The sequence below is a fragment of the Mesoplodon densirostris genome, chromosome 9, assembly GCF_025265405.1.
Source record: "Mesoplodon densirostris isolate mMesDen1 chromosome 9, mMesDen1 primary haplotype, whole genome shotgun sequence".
NCBI lineage: Eukaryota > Metazoa > Chordata > Mammalia > Artiodactyla > Ziphiidae > Mesoplodon > Mesoplodon densirostris.
Window position 1 is genome coordinate 87,316,125 of NC_082669.1, and position 21,440 is coordinate 87,337,564.

At 40.7% G+C, this 21,440-nt stretch overlaps 1 protein-coding gene and 1 non-coding gene across 2 annotated transcripts; both read right to left on the reverse strand.

Annotated features, from left to right (window-relative positions):
* Window positions 1–693: 693 nt before the first annotated feature.
* LOC132496613 (U4 spliceosomal RNA) lies at window positions 694–840 on the reverse strand. The gene has a single exon (XR_009533504.1). It is a non-coding gene; the product is annotated as a U4 spliceosomal RNA (small nuclear RNA).
* Window positions 841–4,348: 3,508 nt separating this feature from the next.
* GPR37 (G protein-coupled receptor 37) lies at window positions 4,349–19,290 on the reverse strand. Its single transcript, XM_060108487.1, has 2 exons — window positions 18,128–19,290; window positions 4,349–5,167 (listed from the first exon to the last, which is right to left on the reverse strand). The coding sequence occupies exons 1-2, from the start codon at window positions 19,151–19,153 to the stop codon at window positions 4,349–4,351; spliced, it is 1,845 nt and encodes a 614-aa protein (XP_059964470.1). The 5' UTR covers window positions 19,154–19,290.
* Between the last annotated feature and the right edge of the window lie 2,150 nt (window positions 19,291–21,440).

Below are 21,440 nucleotides of genomic sequence, written 5' to 3' on the forward strand. Positions count from 1 at the left end.
CTAATCCTCTACAAATTTGTAAATTCAATGGACAATTGATTTAGCACCAGAGTTCTAGGAATCAAAGGTCTCATAACTTGACAGTAAATAATTATCTTCTACTTATATAACAATACAGTCTCTTCAGTTAATGAACTATTATCCTACTTCATATTGCAATATTTGGGGTGAAAGTGTGGAAACACAATTCAGTGAAATATAATAAAAAAACAAACATTTGTGAGGCTGTTATATTAAAATATAAAAGGAAGTCAGTTTACTAATAACAATGATAAGTAGTCTCCCATGAACCACAGAAAGGCAGTCTAACATTGATGAAGTGAAGTTACTCTACCTATATATAACCAAAACCCTTTGTAGATGAACAGCAATTTGTTTCATACCAACTCTGGTCTATGCTTGCCTTTGCTTTTTGCGTGCCAGACTTCTTGGTTCTTCTTGGTTCCTGGACTTGCTCAGTCTGCGTCCACACAGAGCCTTAACACACTCCCTTCCTCTACCTGAGCTCTTTCCTAAGGGAATTTTCTCTGACACTATCACTAGGTCAGGATCCCCGATAACAAACTCTCAGAGCACTTTTCTTCCTGAACTTTTCTTTCTCAGCACTACTCACATTTTCACTAAATACTTGATATAGGGAATAATCTATGAGTAGGGAATAATCTTATGTGTAGGAACTGCACATAATGTAAACTCCAAAAGGGACTGAACTGTATCTAAATCACACACTCTTCTGTCCCTAGGATTTAGCACAGTGTTTGGCATGTAGGTGTTTTCAAGTAGCAATAACTGTACCTCAGATAAACCTCATTGGCTATGATGCTGCCACTGCACAAAGCCGGCAATAGGTGTTTAACTGAATGAATGGAGTGAATGTTTGAAAGAATAAAATGTGCAAAGGACTAACGTGGCTTTTAGAATACCTGGACTTAATAACTTTGAGATAGAGAGGTTTGAAAAGTGAATTATAGCATCCAGTTTTTATAATTTGTCCAGAACATATATATACCATGTATATGGCCATAGATAATTACATAATTTGATTAGTGCTGGACCGCTAATTTTATGGTCTGAACATAGTTCCCAAAAAACTATATTTTTTTTACTTTTCCTTTTGTCACTCCTTCTTAACTCATAGTCCTGGTTTTCCATCTGTATTTTTGCTAAACTGTGTTTTCTGAGTGTTCTTTCATTTAAAGATTTGTTTATCCTTTCATTGAGCAAGTACTTATTGAACACTTACTATATGTTATCTTAATCAAGACAGTATTTCACAGACTGCTGTGAGCCAACTGATTAAGTAGAAAAGAATTATTATATATAATCCCTAAAAGGAGATCTTCTATTCTTAGAATTTTCATGATAAGTCAGTATTCAGCCAGGGTCAAATTATGTGACCTTGGGTAACTCAGTTAACATCTCAGAAAATCAGTTTTGTACATACAAAAAAAGAGCTGGGTAATTAATACTGGAAGACTTTGAGATCACTTTGAGCTCTGAAGTAATGTAATTCCGATCTATTGTAGGCACCATGCTGAATGCTTTGAATTCAAAAACTAACAATCTAAGTAGCAAAGCAAAACTGGGGTTCAGTAAATACTCCTCAATTGCTTTCACTAAAAGACCAGGGCAAAAAAAATATAGCATATATTTTTCTACTCTCCAGAAAGAAGGAGAAAACACTCATAAAACATGATAGTGAAATTGTAGAAACTTTTAATGTTTTCTCTTCCTCTTTCTTTATGAGAAGAGTTACCATAATCGGATATACTGGGAATATGCTGCCTAGAAAGAGAGCAGAGAAAGCCAAACCAACATAAGGTAATTGAAGAGTATTTAAAAATGCAAGATGAATTCAAATCATCAGGAAGAAACCTCAACGTGTTATCCTGGAGAATCCTTGATGATCAGGAAAAGTCCATCTAATTTTTAAAATGACAGGGAAGGGTCGGAGAAGAAAATTTCTTGATAGAAGTATTTTAAATATTTCTCAGAGGAATCAAGCTCCTTACAAAACATTTTTTCAGTTCAGGACCAGGTATGAATGTGGGGAGCAGAAGCTGCTATGCCCCACTGCTAATGAACACATTGTATGAGAGTACGGGGGGCAGGGAGGGCAGGGCTTCTCATGTGAACACAGAGCATCTGGAATGCCAAAGACATAAAGCCATACCTTTTTATCATATGGTCTCACATATTTTCATCAGTATTCTTCATGAGGCTTCTATTCACACATAGCATAGGAACCAAACTGGACTATTTATTTATTTATTCTTCAGTCACACCCCAGGATGCCTTCTTCTATTCCTCTGCTTAGTAATCTCTCTCCTTCTGAAGTGTCCACTTCTCGCACTGCCTTTCATCGACTCCTTCTGAAGGTCTGTCCCTCCAGGTACCCCATAAAACCTTTCATGACTTCCTCCCATCTGAGGCACTCTCCCTGAATTATCACAGAACTTTACACCTTCCCAACCGGTCCCAGCTTACATCATAATTGTTTACATATGTGTCTTATTCCTTTCTTCTCATCCCACCCCTGTCTGCTTTTGTAAAGTCCGACACTAAGCTCTGTTTACCTTTATGTACTGCAGACTATAACACAGAACCTTTTCTACACCATATGCTCAATCGGTTTCTTGATCTATAAAGTTGACTAAATATCATGAGGGACACTGTGGAATTATAACTGTTGATCTGCTCAGCAGCCAAAAGCTAGTTTAGGCATCCTCAGTTGTTTTCCAAAGACCTATTACAGGGATCTGTAAGAGGACAATGGTGCCTTGTTTTTATTCTTCCTCAAACCCCTTAGAATACAGACAGTAGGCGAAAAAATCCCTTTGAAGAGTACTGGACTGGGAAAAAGGAGATATTCTGGGCACTGTCTTTTAGTTAATCTGGGTTTCATGCAGAAGACCAGTGGTGTGAATTAAGTACCTTTCATTTTTCTAGTACTAAAGTTTAACGATTTAAAGAACATCATATTATATATAGTCTGGAAGAAAGAAAGTACCAGTTAAGCTGAATGGTACAGAAATTGACAAGCAGAAAACACATAGGGCAGTTTCCAGCCAGAAAATTGGGTTCCCCTATATGATTTGTCTGAAGACAGCAACATTACAACCACACTGTGTCGCTCAGGTCACTGCCTCTGCCCTCTGATTAGGCATGTGTCCCACATGGAAGGCATCCTACACAACTGCTTTAACTTGAACTCCTTAATAGGTCCATATAATTCAAATAGAGAGGGTTAGTTTTTTGTTGGGAGTTTATGGACTATCAACTTAAAGGTAGTATTTGAATATTCAAGTGTTCTAATCAAGATGTATAAATATTTTATTATTCCACTACTGTAATTTCTTAGAGAAATTAAGTCACACAGATTTAATCAAGTTCATTTTTTAAAAGGAGAAAAATTAGAATTCAAAGTGCTTCACACAGAATTCATGGTGCTTCAAAGGTCAGTGTTTAGATGAAATCAGATGACAAGTGGGTTGCTTTTTAGTCCTTGGTGCTGTTCATAATTCTTCATGGGAAAACCTGTAGTTCTACATGCTAGTTCAGAGGTGAATTTCTTTAGAGAAAGATAGTTTCTTCCTACTCTGCTGTCTATTTATTCATATTTTATAAATATTTGGAAGTAATTTTACATCTCTAGCTGAATATTAAAAATACAATTTTTTAAACATACAGTATAGTTTTATGAATCATGCATATAAAATAGTACTGTTAGGAAAATGTCTTTATATCATAGTGATTGCCCACCTTAAAGGAAAATAGAATTATAAAACAATAAGGCTGATTTTAAATTGTGCATAGAATCAGTAATTGTGCATTTAAGGCAATTAAAAGATTTATTGAATCTTGGTTAAAAGTAGATTGACAATGACGTTAAAGAATAAAGTGTAATTTATTTGGTGCTACTTTGTGAATGCTTCTTAACTACAACTCACCTCACGATACCATATACAATATACTTTCAAATCACAACTCAAACATAAAATAGCCTACAAAATCACATGGCTATAATCAATATACAGTGATTATATTTTTAAAAGAACAGAAGAACGTTAGCAATTAATTAAGGTGCAGTCACTTTTTTCAAATAAAATATTAGCACCATACCAGATAAAATGATCTAAAACTACTGGCCTCCTCATACTCCTTAAATAACTAAATATAAACTTTTTTTCAAAGCACAAATATTAATTTGCAAAATCAGTTCTACAGTAGTTAATATTTCTCTCCTTTTCTGCATGTTTTCCCACTAAGGAAAAATATGAAGTAAAAACCTTCACAGGATATGAAAATGAAACAAATAGAGAAACCTAAGCAAACCAAAGCCTGTGCTTCAGCAGTGAGTTCCAACGGACGCGAACGTGGACATCTCCCGACGTATGGTACTGAAAGGTGAGAGCTCCAGTTCCGTGGTGTATTCGTTGTCATTGTCATCACTGGTCACCGTGGAAGACTTCTGGACGCAGTCATCACAACAGCAGCAGCAGCACTCCATAAAGGCCCGACTGAAGGGTTTGCAGAGACAGAAAAGTAGGACAGGGGTCACACAGGACTTAAAGAACAAAAGGAACTGGCTGATGATATTAAGAAGGTCCATTGTCTGCTGGGAAACCCCTGTGGCCATGTAAGCAGTAACAATGTTGCAGATATTTTCAGGAATAATGCAAAATCCATATAAAATGGTCAAAGCCACGACTGTACAGTTCATCTGGCTTTCTAGCTGAATCTGCCGCTTATTCCCCCGGGTACAGGCTTTCTCGGCTTTGCGGATCTTCCTGGCAGTCACTAAAGAGCAGGTGATGGTGAAAAGTGTGGGCAAACAGAAGTAACAGCCGAAGTACCACCAGAGTCTGGCGCTGTCGTAGGTGAGGGCTAAAACATAGATGGTGTCGGGGAGATCCGGGGAGATCTTGATGACGCAGCGTTCCGCGGGGGCGCGCCCGCTGAAGCCCGGGTCCTCCTTGCTCAGCTGGCGGAGCACCACTTCCGGCAGTGCCAACAGGAGAGCACCCACCCATATGACAGCAAGTTTGGCAGTCGTGGAAGAACAGTTTTCTATCATTTCGTAGTACATCTGGACGTTGGTGGCCGCACGGAAGCGGTCTATACACAGAGCACATAAGGTGAACGTAGTAACTCCGAGAGAAGCAGCCTGCGGGAGGAACACAGAATATATTTTTCCTGGGTCATCTCTGAAAGATCAAAACATTAGGCAGTAAATACAGATGGGCAAAAAGTACGGGAAAAAAAAAAAAAAGAAAACGATTTCCTGGAATGAGGCATGAGTAACTGGGTTGGTGACTTCAGCTGAATAATTGTAAGGACAACAAATAAAACTAGAAGAAAAAAAAGAAGAAGAAATACAGTGGTTCAGGGTCATGGAGCCAAAAAATATTAAAGCTGGAAGGAGCCATGAAGATCAGCCAGGTCATAGTCAGCTCAGAGGGGCAAGGTGGTTGTCAAGTCACAAGATAAACACAGTAATTATCTGGGAGCATCAGATTTACCCCACTGTATAGGGTAAATAGGGTAAATAGAGTCTTGGGCTTCCCTGGTGGCGCAGTGGTTGAGAGTCCGCCTGCCGATGCAGGGGACACGGGTTCGTGCCCCGGTCTGGGAAGATCCCACATGCCGCGGAGCGGCTGGGCCCGTGAGCCATGACCGCTGAGCCTGCGCGTCCTGAACCTGTGCTCCGCAGCGGGTAAGGCCACAACAGGGAGAGGCCCACGTACCGCAAAAAATAAATAGAGTCTTTATTTATATATTTAAACAAGGACAATGGATAGGATGTAAAATGTTCATGAGGGTTAAGATAAACCAGGAGACTAAAAGAAAATTCCCTAGGTGGATGGATGCTTTGGGGTATACCCCAAATATCTGCATTCATTCTCCCCTCCCACTAAGTGGGAATGTTTAAGAAGCACAGGCATAAGTCATGCCTTGGCAAAGGGGCAAGGAAATATATACCCACATGCATATATATATTATACATTAATGTCTACATTTTTAGAACTCGAAGGGATCATGTTGACAAAAGGAAAACCATTTGTCCTAATAATTTTAGTACTCAAAACATTAGTTGTTTATTTACTACATTCAAGCTGTCACTCTCCCCAGAGCGATGACAACTTGCCTTGTGGATTCTATGAGAGTTCCAATGTCAAATAATCTCTCTTCTTACACACTACACATTAGTCAGTGTCTACTAGTTCTCATGTGCGAAATAAGGACACTGCATCCACGTCCTGACTATTCTCATAACTTGGTGGAGACAGTCTGAAAAGGAGATATAATGAGGGCTTAACTGTTTGAAAAGCAAAAATGAGGCAAAATATGACCAACAAAGTCTAGATGAGGGCAAATCAAGAGGTCATGGTTGAACTTGTAACCACAGTTCTTGCACTACAAAATTCATGAAGTTTCCCATAAACACCGGTCTAAGAAATATCAATCTAATATGCCTGCCATGAAAAAAGAGTCATCTCTACATTCACCTTTTTAAAATTAACTTTCAACTTACTGAGTTGTTTGACTTGATGGAAATATATTTTGCATCTATGCCAGACTCAAAATAATTCTAAAATTGAAGTCCACACTGCAACTGTCTTAAAATCAGATTTTGTTTTAATGTCAGTACTTTTTTGAATGTCATAGTTTGAATGGAAATCTGACAAGGATGTGCCATTTTCTAAAGGTCTGCATTGAACAGTATTATTGGGAAATTGCTGTATTTTATTTTACAGATTTTTGAAAGTTTTAATTTATATATTAGCTTTTCAAATGTTTTGATTCATCTCTCTATAAGACTGTAAAACAAAAACAAAAAAATTCTCGTGCCATCAAATGTACACAAATCCTTAGCAAGGCTTTCTGCACTGTCTTCACTGAGGCAAATCTTGTGCATGTTTCCTTGTCACTCTGTATCCTGAGTCAGTCCACAAATACAAAGCTACAAAGGTTTATGCTGTGCCTTCTTTTTAAATTATGAATAACATTTCTGTTAAAAGGACAGCTTGGTGATTTTGAAAATACGAGACTCTGAAGAGAAGCAATCTCTTAGAGGCTCAGAACATCTATGTGCTTGGTAATTTTCTATCATTCCTTACAAAGAACACACAACACACAGGACACAGCGTCTTCTCGCCAATTAATCTCTTTAATTTTAAATCTAGAGATTTAAAGTCTGGACCAATTATCACAGGAGCTAGCCTATGCATACCTATCTCCAAGTCTGTTAGAAAGCATTTCATGAGAGGTAATAGCAAAGAACAAATGAATGTGGGTGGACAGGTACTATGACAGGGGTGTTAGATTACCACTCCTTAGATATCATAAATGGTGCTGCACATCCACTCTTCATTAAAAGATGTTCACTGCTTCAAAAAGCAAAAAAAAAAGGGGGGGGTTCTAGCTTCTGTATAATTCATCTCACAAGATTTTTAAAAAAAGAAAAAAAGGACAAATTTTAAGCAAGAGTAAGATGTGCCTCAATTTTTCGCTCAGGAATCCTTCTATACTGTATCTTATTTGAAGATGCTCAGTTCTTCAGCCATACTCCCAAGAGCTTCAGTACTGAGGACCTCAAACATATTTGATGAATCATAGATTGAGGGAACCTTCCCACTTGTCATACACAAATTTCAGGAAGCTCCTGTGTCCAGCTTCCTATTTTCAAATTGTACTTCTCTCTGATAGGATCCTCTGCAATTAGGATCCAGCTGAAACGGGGCAAACTGTCCAGGAAGGTCACAAGAGCTACAGAGAGAGTTGTTAAAGGAACCGCTGAGGCAAACACTGCCCCCAACGCAGATAGCACTTACTACGCAGTTGCCAACAGCAACTACAGCCCAAATGCCAGTCCCACATAGCTGCTCCCTCCTGCCGCCACTGCCTGCAGTGTTATTACTCCAGATACTTTTCGGTAAATTCACTTATACACTTGATTTTATTATGTGAAAGAGCAAAAAGGGTACAAAGTCCCAGCTCAGTACTTTCCCAAATTATTTACAGGAGACCGTAAACCTTTGTAAAGGCTTAACTGCATGCCTCAGAAATTAATTGATAAAAATCACCTGGACAATGGGTGGTGGGCTAATTTCTGCCTACTTAGATATGGAATCTATCCATGTAATTAGAATGCTAAATGCTGGGGTAACATGAAAAGATTTCTATCACAATTTTTAAATGTACTTGTTTACATACAGCTCATTAGAAATTCTACCAAGATGCATGGTGCAATTATACACAATTATAAAACTGTATCATGAAGGCTAGATCTTCTGCATTTAATGACCATATCTGATTGTAAAATTCATGCTCTTGGGAGTAAAGCAGTTAAGCATTAGCTTAGATGGGTAGTTCTTTGAAGCAATATTCTGAGAGATGGAATGAGTGAGATGCAATCTGTTATTAATTAAACTGCAATGGAAGGAATAATTAACATCAACAAAAGCACAACTGTAAACACTTTGAATAGACAAGACTATTAATTGTGAGAATCAAGATCAGAGGAAAGCTGGAAGCAGAAATCTTTAACTAGTTGGGAAAATAAGGTACTGAGAATTTTGAGGGGATTGGCATCAAAATACAGACACTAGAGAATTGAAATAAACAAAATAAACAAAATCTAAAATCTTTTCTTCCAACAGCAATGTTCTGCTCTTCTTTGTTCCCTGGAATAACAACAGTAAAGCTACTTCAGCCCCTGTCCAGTCAACATCCAGAGGCTGTGGATGTTGGGTGAAGCTGTGGGCAGCTGTGGTCACCTGTGGTCACCTGCAGCATTGCTTCAAGGCACTGGGCAGGCACAGGGCAATTGGAGACACTCACGTGGGAAAGAGGCAGCTCCAGTGTCAAAATGTTCTCCCCACTGCTCAAGGTGCTCACTCAATACAAACATCCAGCCTTGAGGAACTCCTGGCCACCATCTTTACCTAGTACTATATTAAGTTAATTCAAAATGAGGTGAAGAAAGAACACGTGGATACTTTATGAAAAACAGTCGGGACTTCCCTGGCAGTCCAGTGGTTAAGGCTCCACGCTCCCAATGCAGGGGGCATGGGTTCGATCCCTAGTCAGGAAACTAAGATCCCGCATGCCGCATGGCGCGGCGAAAAAAAAAAGAAAGAAAAACAGTCATCTATGGAACTCCTGTTGTAGCTATTGCTCCATTTCTCAGAAGCTTACTGCAGACAGACAAATATGAAACCTTTATGAATGAGGTTAAGCTATGAAGGTACAACTCATACCAAATAAAGAGTGTCTTTTGCTAAACCCTCTGATATACATCAGTGATAACACTGATGGGGAAAGAAAAGACCAATGTACTTCCAAGCAAAAATTCTTTCATATGAAATCAAATCTACATGCTTAAGTACAGTGAAGCGGCTGGAATACACTGATTTTTATAAAACAGGAAAATTTCTAACCAAAGTCATGACAACTTACTCTAGCCTAACTTATATTTTACCTCAAAAAGATGTTTAAGTGCATCTATTTATGTGCTGTCCTTTGTACACAAGTAACTCTCGAAACAAGGGCGTTATTGTTAACAAAACCCATTCATTTGAGCCATGAATGATAACCTATTATAAAAGTCCATGGTTAGAGACCTAACAATCAGTCAGGAAAAAAGCACGAGGAGCACAGGGTAGAGTTTCCTTTGAAACTCTAAATGGCTTGAGCTTGTGTGCCCTGGCTTCCTCTTGCATTTTCCATAATCCTTATCCTTGCAACACTTCAGGGCAACTTCCCCACCAGACACTTCTTTGAGCAACAGTGGAGACAGCATGTTTCTCAGAGCCACTGTTTATCAGACTGCTGTGAATGAGATGGCCTTTATCAAAAGGTCTTCATTTCAGAGGGCATGCAAATCATCACACTTGCATTAGTGTTTCCAGACCAAAATATAGAGTAGGAGAGATTTGTCTCAACCCTCACAAGGACATACACATCTCTGAAATGAAACAGAGCCCTTCATGGCCACTCTTCCACCATCAAAAAGAAGGTTTCTTACCTTTATCAATATCACTGAGATTTAATCTGATACAGTCACATATCATAAATATCTATCTATTTCTATTGTATCCAGGCTATTTCATCTAAATGTGATTTCCAATGAAGATATCAACTGTCATTACTGGCTCATTTTCAACTTTCTTCCCTTTTTTTTAAACTTGATAACATGCTCTTACTTATTTAAAAAACAATGGAGACTATTTAAAAGCCAGTATATCATCCTGAAATTTGTCTTGACCCTATAAACCTTTCTTTACCTTTATAGTCCCACCTTGACATTTCTACCAATTACAACTTCTGACTTCTGTAGAAGTACATTCCTTTGCAGTTAAAAAAAAATAATCATTTTACTACAACTTATCTAAAATGTTACAATTTAATTATAAATATACCAATGCTCATTAGTGTAAAAATGCAAATGAAGCAAGATTAACATAATTTGTCCTAAAATGGAAGCCATCTATTGGAATCAACAGGTCTTAAAGCATTTATATATTCCATATTTATTCTCAATAATTAGAAATTCATTTCAAAATGTAATATTTCCCACAAGCTCAAAGTCCACATTTCAACCCTTGATATTATTATGATGTTTCTAATCAATCTTAAAATGAACTGGAATTTCTGTTTTTCACCTAAGGGATCTGACAAGTTTCCAAAGAACAGTAACAAATTTTCACCTATTTTTTTCTTGTGACTAATGAAATTGATTTGCATGGTGGTGAACCTAAACTAAAGACAAAATCAGAGTTGGCCTCCTCCATTTGTGCTTGGGTAATTATGAGAAATCACATTTTAAGACACAATTCCTCTGTTCTTAACCAAAATTCCATTGTTGGTAGTAGGTTAAGGAAGTACCCTTTGTTTATTCATTCCTCTTTAAAAGGCATGTATCTCTAAATTTCACAGCTTACTGTGAGTTAGTTAACAGATGATTTTCCTATATAAGAGAAATCTGAACCAAGGAGAAGACAGTAAAGGTAGGAGGAAAGTTCCCGGAAGGCAGGGAGTGAGGAGAAGGGAATAAAAAAATGGCGGCCCTGAGTACAGTCATAGACCTAATTGAAATGACTCATTCTAGGCTAGGATCAAATCAGTGACCTTGGCACCATTCATGCTATCAACCATTCAAGTGTGCTGACAGAGCACATTGAAAGCCATCATACATTCACAAACTGAAAGTATTCTGTCTCAAGAATAAGTCTGGAATTGTGATGATATCGGTTCTTCTGGAGGTTTTGTGGAAAGTATCTGTACCTACTTTGCAAATAGAAAGGGCCCATATTTGAGGTTGTAGCAATGCCATTCTCCACTCAACCTTGAAATTTTAGGTGAGATCATCTCTTCTGGCACAAAGAATACCATTCTCATAAGGATACTTAAGAGTTAAGTATCCTTGGCAACAAGGGTGAGTTAATTATGGGACCTTGGCAGGTCCATTTGTGGTTATAAAAAAAAAAGACAGAGGATCCCTGGAGGATGGGCACAGAAATGCAGTGCCAGAGACAAACCTCACTGCATAGCAGTCTGCCCACCCTCTCCCCACATGGTCCACATCTCAGACTCAGATCCCTGTGCTTCCAATGGGACACTGTTAAACCTAGTTGCAGCACATAGGAAGAGCTATTAAAGGTGGGATCACTCTCTCGAGGCCTGTGCAGTACAAGGGTGAAGGGCAAGGTGGACCCTTACTTCCTCAGCCTTGGGCACACTCATAAGCTCAGATCTAGTTTGCTTTTGTGGAAATATTTGCTTCTCTTTCACTGTTGAGAGATGTTTTGTTGATATAACCAGATACCCTGGCAGCCCTCAGGAACTGAGGATATGTCCTCAATTTGACTGTGGGCTTGAGAAATTAATCCAGTTCTCAGGGAGGTCCATTCTTTATGCTTCCCTTTCCCTGACTCCATAATAGGGTCTAAAGTATCTCCCTCGTCAGCCTGTCTTCCTATGTCCTCTAAGGTCAAATAAACAATAGGTAAGTTTTAGAGATTTTCAGAAGAAAAGGACTCAATTTAATGTACTGTTATTACATTGCTAATTAAACAATTCATTTAAATAAACTTTTAAAAATTTGATTTACTTAATGTCCTTATGGCTAATAAGGATGACTAATTCCAAAGCAGAAATGGTTATCTCAGGCAGTGTATTCTAAATAATAATTTAATATTTAATAATATTTAGAATAATTCTGTATTCTAAATGAAATTTCTAGGACTGTCCCATCTGCCCAAAAGTCTTATAGACCTCCTATCCTAGGAAAATTAGAGAAAACAAGAATTAAAAGACTTTCATAGTTGTAACTTTTCACCATGGCTCTAGGCTGTATGCATTTATGAAAACTAAGCGTAAGACTATGCTTGAAAAAGAATGAGAGGGAACATAGTTTTCACTTGAATTTCTCCATCCTTGGTCACAACTAAGTACAAACGTGAGCTGACCCATTCCAGAGCCATGCCTGAACTTCCATAACACCTTGTTTAAGCCTCTTTTATAGTATTCATCACACTGTAGCACACGATTTCACCTGTCTATAATAGCAGTATCATATCTATGTTACTCATCTTTGGAAACTTTTTCCTCTCTTCCCCTTCTTCTTCCATTCCTGTTTCCTCCTAACATAGTATCTAGCGTAGCAGAAAAGCCCAGTAAATGTTTAATGAATGAATGGATAGTAAATAAATGAATGAATGATGACATCTATGGAAAAGGACTATAGAAAATAATGAATTAGACAAGCTGTTCTTTAATCAGTTATTGGGTGCTGCTGTTTTGTGTATAATCCTTAAAAGCTGAATGCCAACAAATATCTCTAGAAGGCAAGTAAAGAAAAATCCATGTTCCTGTTTATACTTCATTGACAAGCTTTAAAAAAGGATGACATTCTTATTACAATCAATAGTCAAGGAAATTATTTGGATTTCACATTTGAATATCGTAAAGCTTTTATTTCTTATGTGGAACCCAAATTCAGTAAACTTCACCATACACTGTTAATGAATGGAGTTATACATAGGAGCACACTTTATACTTTTTTTCTTTTCTGCTGGAGTTATCAGCCAAATACTGTTACTTGCATGGGAATGTGAAAATGATTATAAAGGGATTAATAGGAAGTCATACAATATTTGTTAAGCATCATTCTCACACAGTGTGTCTATCTTCCCTGATAGTATTAGTAGTAACTTTCAAGTGGCTCACAAAACTATGTTTCCACTTAAAAGTCTATCAGAATACCCAATGGCTAATCCACCCCTCAAGCAAATTTACTGTCTGCCGTGATCAATGTGCTAGTACTTGAATCTAGGAGTTTTAGGGAAATCTGTGTAGACTCACAAAACTGTATAGCAATATCATCTTCAGCTTCAGTACCCACCCTTCTTTTCGTATCTGTCAGTGCCAACTACAATCTAAGACAATGAAAAAGTCATTTGCTCACTCAGTTTAAAACCAGTATTTCTAAAGCCATTGGAGAATCCGGCTTTTTTCATCACAAAAGGTTCTAGACCTCCACAAATCATCCCTGGTCCAGAGGCCCTGGTGAGATGTATTCCCTTTATCCACCCACCACCCTCATGCAGGAATCTTGTATCCCAGGAAAATAAAACTACAGTTAGATCTGGGAGTAACTTAGAACTATGTGAAGCCTTCTTCCTTCCCTACCACTCACCATGAAGGTGTGAGTTCTCTAAACTAAGGAGCTGTCTATATTATTCAAAACGTCCAATTAACATCCAAATGGAAATAAGTAGTTAGCAGTGGATCTGGATCAGGTGATACACTGACTCTGGTTGGCTTTCATCAAATAATTAGCAGAGAGCTGTTCTAGTTGCCATATTCAATGCCTGAGTTATTTGGCTTTAGCCATTTTTTAGATCCCTAAGAGAATGGTGTGGTAGGGAACCCCTCTGCCATTCTTCTACTGCAATCTACACCCAGACCTCCATATTCAACCCACATCTACACGCTCTCTCTCTATATAAAACTATTGCTTTGAGTATAGTTTCTTCTGGTGACTCTCTGACAGACCAGTTAAAAATGATGTGGCTGTTAGAAAGGCCACCATCCACCCAGATTTCCTTCTCTCCTATCCCCCTTTCCTACCATTCCGTCTGCTTTATGGGACTTATCACTAGGCCACAGAGACATCATAATCCTGGAAAAGAAAGAGAGAAATTATCAACTACAAATGTTCCTACTATGTTCCCACTCATAGCAGTATTATAACAAACCTAGCTTTCTAGAGATAGACTCTGGAAGCTGGGTGTTCTCCTTAAGTTTTGGTCAACAAATTGAAATAAAAAGAAGAGTTGAATGAGAATTGCAAAGACATATAATTTCTGCTGAAGAAACACCTATTTTTCTACACAAACCCAACTCTCCCCCAAATTCTACTTCCTCCTTAAGATTATGTTAATACTCAAGCTGTAGAAAAAAGAACTGTGGTAGAGAAGGAAAAGAAGGCAAAGGAGAAGGTGGGAGAGAAAAATTGTAAAGATCAATAAAAATTAATTGTGGTTAAAAGTTTTAAGTAACTAAGAAAAATTTAAAAATAAAAACATTGAAAAAGGCAAAAAAGACTACTAGAAAAATGGTAAATCATACATTATAAATCAATAAGAAGGTGTGTGGTGGGAAGAAAAGGAAGACTATCCGACAAATAAAATAAATATAAGAGACTAGAAAGTAAAGAAAAGGCAAAATCTAGATAATAAAGGAGATAAAATGTCAAGTAATTTTCAGAAGTCTTGTGGTCAAGAAGAAAAAGATTTGGAATGAGGGCAAATCAGGGAGAGAGTTTTCAAAAAGATTTGTAATGTCCTCCCTAATCTAGAACACTTTGTGATTTTTAAGAACATAAAATGTAACCTATGTATCTTTATTTGATTATTAAAATAATCATGTTTGGCACAGGAAAAAATGCAATTGTCTCAGATTATTGCAATTTTTTAAAATTTAATGAGCTACCAACTATGGAATTTATGGGAAATGATGAAATTTAAGAATATAAAGAGCTACAAATTTCATCATATAACAAATGATATTAATGGGCTTATTATTTTTCCCGTCTGTTGGATACAAATATCTTTTTAAAAGATGCCAAGGAGCAGAAAGAAAAAGAAAACACTCACTGGACACTGTTTTGCCTCATAGATGTTTGCCTACTAAACAAATATCAGCATCAAGTGTTGAGAATAAGGGTCTGGTTGCCATTGACTAAATATGTATATGTAGGATGGTCATTTCTCTTTTCTTAGTGTCATGTGTCATCTTTAAAATGAGGGGGTTGGGTTAAAATGCCATCTGGTTCTAATTTAACATGGTAATTCAAAAGCCACTGTAGTGGCTGCTGTGGTTCCCCACTCAGATTGCTTCTTCCCCAAAGTCCTTTAGGAATGAAATGCTGATCTCCCCCAGCTGCTGGGACTATGGGTGGTTGATGGCTCTTAGCTGCATCCCTCTCTAGGAATTGCCTTAACCAAAGAGATCCACCCAGCTCAAGGTTATGCCCCCTTCCTGGGAGCAACTTGCATCCAATGACTGTTCTGTTAGGGGCTATAAAGGCTGGGCCGTCTTGCCTCCATTCAAGACTTCCCTCTAGGACCACCCCAGCCCTGAGCTCCCTGTGGTGTCAGCTGAGGTCTCTGTGGCATCTGCATCACAGTTCAACATCCCTCTCTGCCCAGTCCTGCTTCCTTCATTCCCTAACAGGTGTTGAACCTGAGCTCACACCCCAATAAACTTCCTGAAGCAGATCTCCACATTAGCATCTGGTTTTTTTCAGAAACCCAACATGGAATAGGCCTTAGATCCCTCTTACTTCTGTGAAAACAGCAGTGCCTCCTGGAAGCAGAAATGCTTTATTTTGAGATTTGGATTGTATTTCTTGTCCTCATAATCAGGAAGTATGGAGCTAATACAACTGTCTGATCACCATTTTCACAGAGTACAATGAAACATTATAGAATTATTTCAGAAGACGAGGATTAGGTATGAATATAGAAACACTAAATCTTAAGGCTTTTATTCATTATTCTAACAGTAAAAATGTACATTATAGTTTAATTTTTCAAGAAAAAAAATGAGTGAATCTTTTTCTCCAAGTCTTTGCTTTTCCAGGGGAAAAAAAGAGCCTAGTACCAATAATTTAAAAATAGAAAAGGGCTATGAAGAAGGGGGGAAATAGAGAGTAAAAAATAATAATTGTTTTTCTTAAGGAGCTGAGAATTAAATTTAAAAATGAAATACAAATGAAAGTATGCATTTTAAAAAATCCTCAGAATTAGAGAGAAAGAAAATTAAAACACATACATAATAAATACCATCACTCAAAACGCATAGGTCTCACTAAACTAACCGAAGTTTGTATATTCTTTTCTGACTTTGAATGGGATTCTTTTCTTTTAAAGTTTTTTTTCAAGAACTTTAGTAATTTTTTTCTTTCCCCAGTTTCTTTTTTCTGTCCTTTTTATTGTTTTTCCCTCTAATGTATAATGATTTCATCCTGTCCAGTACATTTAAAACAAGCCAATATGCTTCCCTCTTATTGGAGGTAACTCTCCTATTCACTTTATAGTTTACTTTTGTCTCTTTTTTGCATATGTCAATTTCTTCTGCATTATTCAAACAATCAGAGAAATCTTAAATTGAAATTGACCTTGAAAAGGCAATTGGTAGACACATATTCTCTTCCATAAATTTCACTTCCTTCTCTACAATTCAAAAATGAGCTGTCTACCAAATATTTAGATGTTTCAGAGCTACCTGGAGCTTGGCAACAAGAGAAATCCTAGATCTTGGTCAAGTAGCAACAGCTGATTTAGCAAGCATGGCATGATCCTGTATCTGATCCCTGCCAGGATAACAGAGGGTCTTATTTATAGTCTCTTGCCTTGGCCCTTCTAAGTAGGTACGGTTTTCTGTTTACTTTCCCCTAGCATTAGGCCCTGGAACAATGTTGAACATAGTGTCACTGGCCCTGGTGCCAGACAGGATCAGGGGCTCTGGAATATTTACAGTTTCCCTTCTTCTGCTTCCATAAATGAAATGGGCAGTCTGAATGGAGTAAATCAAGGGCCAGCTGGCTAGAAACACAACTGGCAACAAAGCACGTGGGCTCCTTCCAAGAGCTGGTGTTTAAAGAAATGCCATTTAAAGAGCAAATTCCAACTACCATAATAACAGTTAAGGACACTAGCTGTAGGATGTTAACAGTCAAATTTTACTCAAAGATTTTCGTTTCCAAAGTTTGGAACCTATTATGTGTCTGTCCCCTTCTTCTTAAGAAATTTTCTAGTCTTGGAAAAATAGCCAATCCCTTATACTCTAACAAACGACAAATATATACTATATACTTTGGGAATGTTAAATTCTGTGCCATGATGTACAAAGTGTAATTTTTGCTTAAGCTCATTCATGCAAAATAAATAAAATGGTTACAAAGTTGAGAAGGAAAAAAGAGAAACAGAAATGACATACAAATTTAGGTGGGATAGCATGGCAGACAGCCAGACAAACTAATTTGGGAGGTTACTAATATATCCAGGCCAAGTGACAAACAAAGAAAAGCAGATTTCTTTTGTTAAATAAAATCTATATTACTCCAATTTTGATATTTAAGAAGAAATGTGATAATATCCTTGGGGAAGAAATCATATTGGAACACTAGAAACCTAGTAGATGAGTGATGCAGGTTTTTTTTTCTTGCTAGGTTCCAATAATGACAGTCATGGACTGGCTACTTATTAACTCTAGAATCTCTGATAGTCTCCAAATCAGAAATCTACATGTATAAAACCAAAGTTCAGAGAGAGAAATTTAAAATCTAAACAATTCTATACATTATGAGATGCTAATTATCTCCCAATCCAGGAGCAGCTGAGTTTGAAGGTGAGTGGACAAAGTTGCTTAGGTCCGCCCCTGTGCCCAGTAATATAAATGCCAATGTCTATAAATGATTGGCAAAAGAAATGAGGGAGGGACCCTGAGAAAAAGTGAAGGGCTTCAGCAGTAGGTGCGTGGAGCAGCCGGTATGATGCTATAAATCCCGGAAATGAATAAAGCCCGTAGCTTGAGACCCCCTGGAAGGCATTACCTCTACATAGGGCACGACCTTGCAGGAGAAGTCCTCCAGCAGCCACTTCTTGGTCAGCTCATGAAAGATGACGAGCGGAAGGCAGAAGAAGATGATGAGAAAGTCCCAGAAGGCCAGGTTGGCCAAGAGGGAGTTGGAGATGCTCCGCATGTAGTAGTTGTGACACACGATGCACATCACCGCCAGGTTGCCTATGATGCCGGTCCCGAAGATCACCACCGACAAACACATGACCGCATAGGCTCCGTATGACTCCTGGGTCAGTGGGTAGAAAGGGTTCTTCAGTCGCAAGCGCGGGTTCGTGCTGTTCCCCCGCCGAGGACCCCCGCGTTCGTGAACTCCTTCAAGGGAGGACCCATTGAGAGCCAGCGCCCTGCCAGGGGGTGCAATCGTCCGCCCTTCGTGCCCCGACGGTCCATTGACCGTCTTGGGTTGGGGGTCGTGGTGGGAACCCTGGAGTTTCCCCGCTCTCCTTGGCCAATAATAAAGGTCGCTGGCTCCGGGTTCCTTCCTCACACTCTGCTCCTGACTGCGTCCAGAAATGCCAGCGCCTCTGGGACCCCTTTCCTTCTCCTCTGACGTGTGAAGGAAGAGTTGGAGAGCCGTGGGGTTCCCTCTCCCCAAAGTACCCAGGGGCTTCTGACCCCGGGCACCTTTCCACCTCCAGGCGCCAGGTGGTCTGGCTGGAGGTCCCGAGGGCTCCGCTGCCGACGCCTCCGCTCCTCTGCCCGCGCCTGGGTCACCGCCGCGGGCCGCGGGTGGGTCCCACGAAGGCGCCAAGCGCACCGCTGCCTCCTGATCCTCCTCCCTGGGCGCACGGGTTGGCAGAAGGTCTCCTGCAGAATTCCCCGGTGCCCAAGCGTCCCTGCTGCGACGCTGGATCAGTGTAGGTGAACAGCTTTCCCCCAGACAATTTTCGTTCCCGGGCGCAGGGGCTGACCCGAGGACGGGAGAAGCGGAAACCTTGAGCAGTAACAGAAGCAGCAGCCGCGAGGTGCGGGCGAGACGCGCGCCCGCGGCCCGCATGGCTGGGCGAGGGCGCACCCGTCAACGGCGGCTCCTGCTTAGGACCGACACCTGCTGCCAAAGTTGCCGCTGAGAGTTAGACACATGTCACATACTAACCCCCGCCCCTGCAGCGGGGGACGGGAGATTAGGGGGAGGTTGGGGGATGGGTCTTGGGGTCACAGCCCTTCCCCTCTACAATCCTTCCTCGTCTGGTGTCCTGTGCATTTCTCAGCCAAGTCCAACCCGAGTGCTGCGTATCCCCAAGATTCAGAGAGGGAATCGCTGCTGCCGGTGGCTGACCTTGAAAACTTGCAACCAACGCCTGACTGTCGATTAATGTTGCGACTGGGAGAAGCCCAGACGAAGCCCCACGCTCCTCCCTGCCTTTGGGGTGGCTGCCTTCCTGGTAACAGTCGCTCTGCCTATTTACATGCTTTCGATATAGCTTTATCCAGCAGCAAGACGAGGTCGCTTCAAGGGAAAGGAAAGCAAGTTCCCCACCTTCAGATGACTAGTAGCCACACTCCCGCTCCCGCTTGCTGGAGACAGGCTGCCCACAGCCAGACGCCGCGCACATGCGCCGGGGAAACTCTCGCCCCACCTAACCCCAGCGACTCGCGAGGCTCCTGCGGACGAGGAGAAGCGGGATGCGAAGCCCGCGGCCGCGGCCAAAGTTGTTTCTCCTCTTGCTCAAAGTTGACCAGGGGGCGGCGCGGGCTGCTGGGCGGCGCGTCTCCGCGAAGGGAATCGGTGGTGGGGAGGGCTAGCTCTGCTTCTCGGTGGACAGTGCCGGCGGCCGCAGGAGCTTGTGGCGGCGACAGCGGGCGCAGCCCGGGCGGAGAGAGTGGTGCCCGGAACCGCCGCGGGCGAGGCGGTGCATGGCCGGGAAGCCCCTCGCCGCCGCTCCAGCCGCAGCGCGCGCCCGCGAAACCCAGCGCTCCGCTCCTTGCCTCCTCCCCCTGCTCAGCCTCCTGCGAGAGACGCGCTGGTTTGTGGGGAGACGGGATCCCCTGGCGGCTTACGAGGTCACTAAACCCACACACGTTTCATTCAAGCCCTTTGTAGCGGCTTCCACGCGTAGGAGCTGGAAGCGACGAGGGAACGAGGGCGGAGGCGCGGAGCCTGCGCGGCTCGAGGCTAGGGATGGGCGGGACATGTTAATTCCCTAGATGTCTGAACCAGCCTTACGGGTCCCAGAGCCGGGTTGTGGGAAGAGGCGGGGGGCGGGGCGGGGGGGGGGAGAGATCCATGCGTTCGCTTCCAGGCCTGGGTCCTCGAGGGAGTCGTAAGGTGAGGCGCTTGCCTCCTTGGGTGTTTCCAAGAACTGAGGACGGGAAAGAAAGGAAGCCCCGAGGCTTCCATCATAGAGAATGAGCAGTTCTCTCTATGGGAGTGGGACGCAGAGAGGGGATGCGAAGGATACCCCTTTCCCTTTAACACGGGGTTAGGAGGCATCCTACCAGGGGTTACTTTAGAACCACTCAGACCACAATGAAAGTAGTTTTGTTTGATGAAGTAGAAGGAAATGATAGGTAGGGGGAAATTAACTTGAACAGAACTTCCAGCCTGGCTGACCAGGCCTTTCCAGCCTTTTATACTGTAAAACCCCACAATCAGGCCACAGCTGTCAGGGTATAGCTAATACGACAGACAAATATCAGACAAACTGATTAAGAGAGAGCAAGTGATAGAGAAAGAAATAAACACATTTTGAAAGAAGGGAACATGTAGAGAGACAGGAGAAAACACAATGAGAAATAATGCCTATTGTGGTAGGTAGAATAATGGCCTTCCAAAAGATGTCCACATCCTAATTCTTAATACCTGTGAAAATGTTACTTTACTTGGCAAAAGGGACTTTGCAGATGTGATTTCTCAAGGGATTCTCATCCCCTTGATGTGGGGAGAAGATCATGGATTATACAAGTGGGTCCATTGAAATCACAAGGGTCCGTGCAAGAGGGAGGTAGGAGGGTCTGAGTGAAGTGAGACCCTGCGCTAAAATAATGCTGGAGATCTCTAGAAACTGGAAAAGGCAAGGAATAGGCCGTGCCTGATCATTTTTAGAGTTCTGACCCCAGAATGATAAGATAATGAATTTGTGTTTTTTAAGCCACTTTAAGCCACCTATCAATTACAATGGAGTTTCTGGGAAGGGTGCAAAAGCTATTTCCTTGTTGAACTTGAATTTCTCTCTGGGTAGAGGTGGAAATTAGTGACACATTAATGTGATCTAGAGTAAAAAAAAAAGGATTAAAAAAATAGCTCACATGTATAACCGAGACTTAAAATTAATGAGATGGGG

Excerpts from the sequence above, each read along its gene's own strand:
- GPR37 (XM_060108487.1), bottom strand. The coding sequence starts at position 19,153 with ATGCGGGCCGCGGGCGCGCGTCTCGCCCGCACCTCGCGGCTGCTGCTT. Across the intron at positions 5,168-18,127 it reads AGGTCGTGCCCTATGTAGAG|GCTGCTTCTCTCGGAGTTAC; the intron begins GTAATGCCTTCC and ends TTCCTCCCGCAG.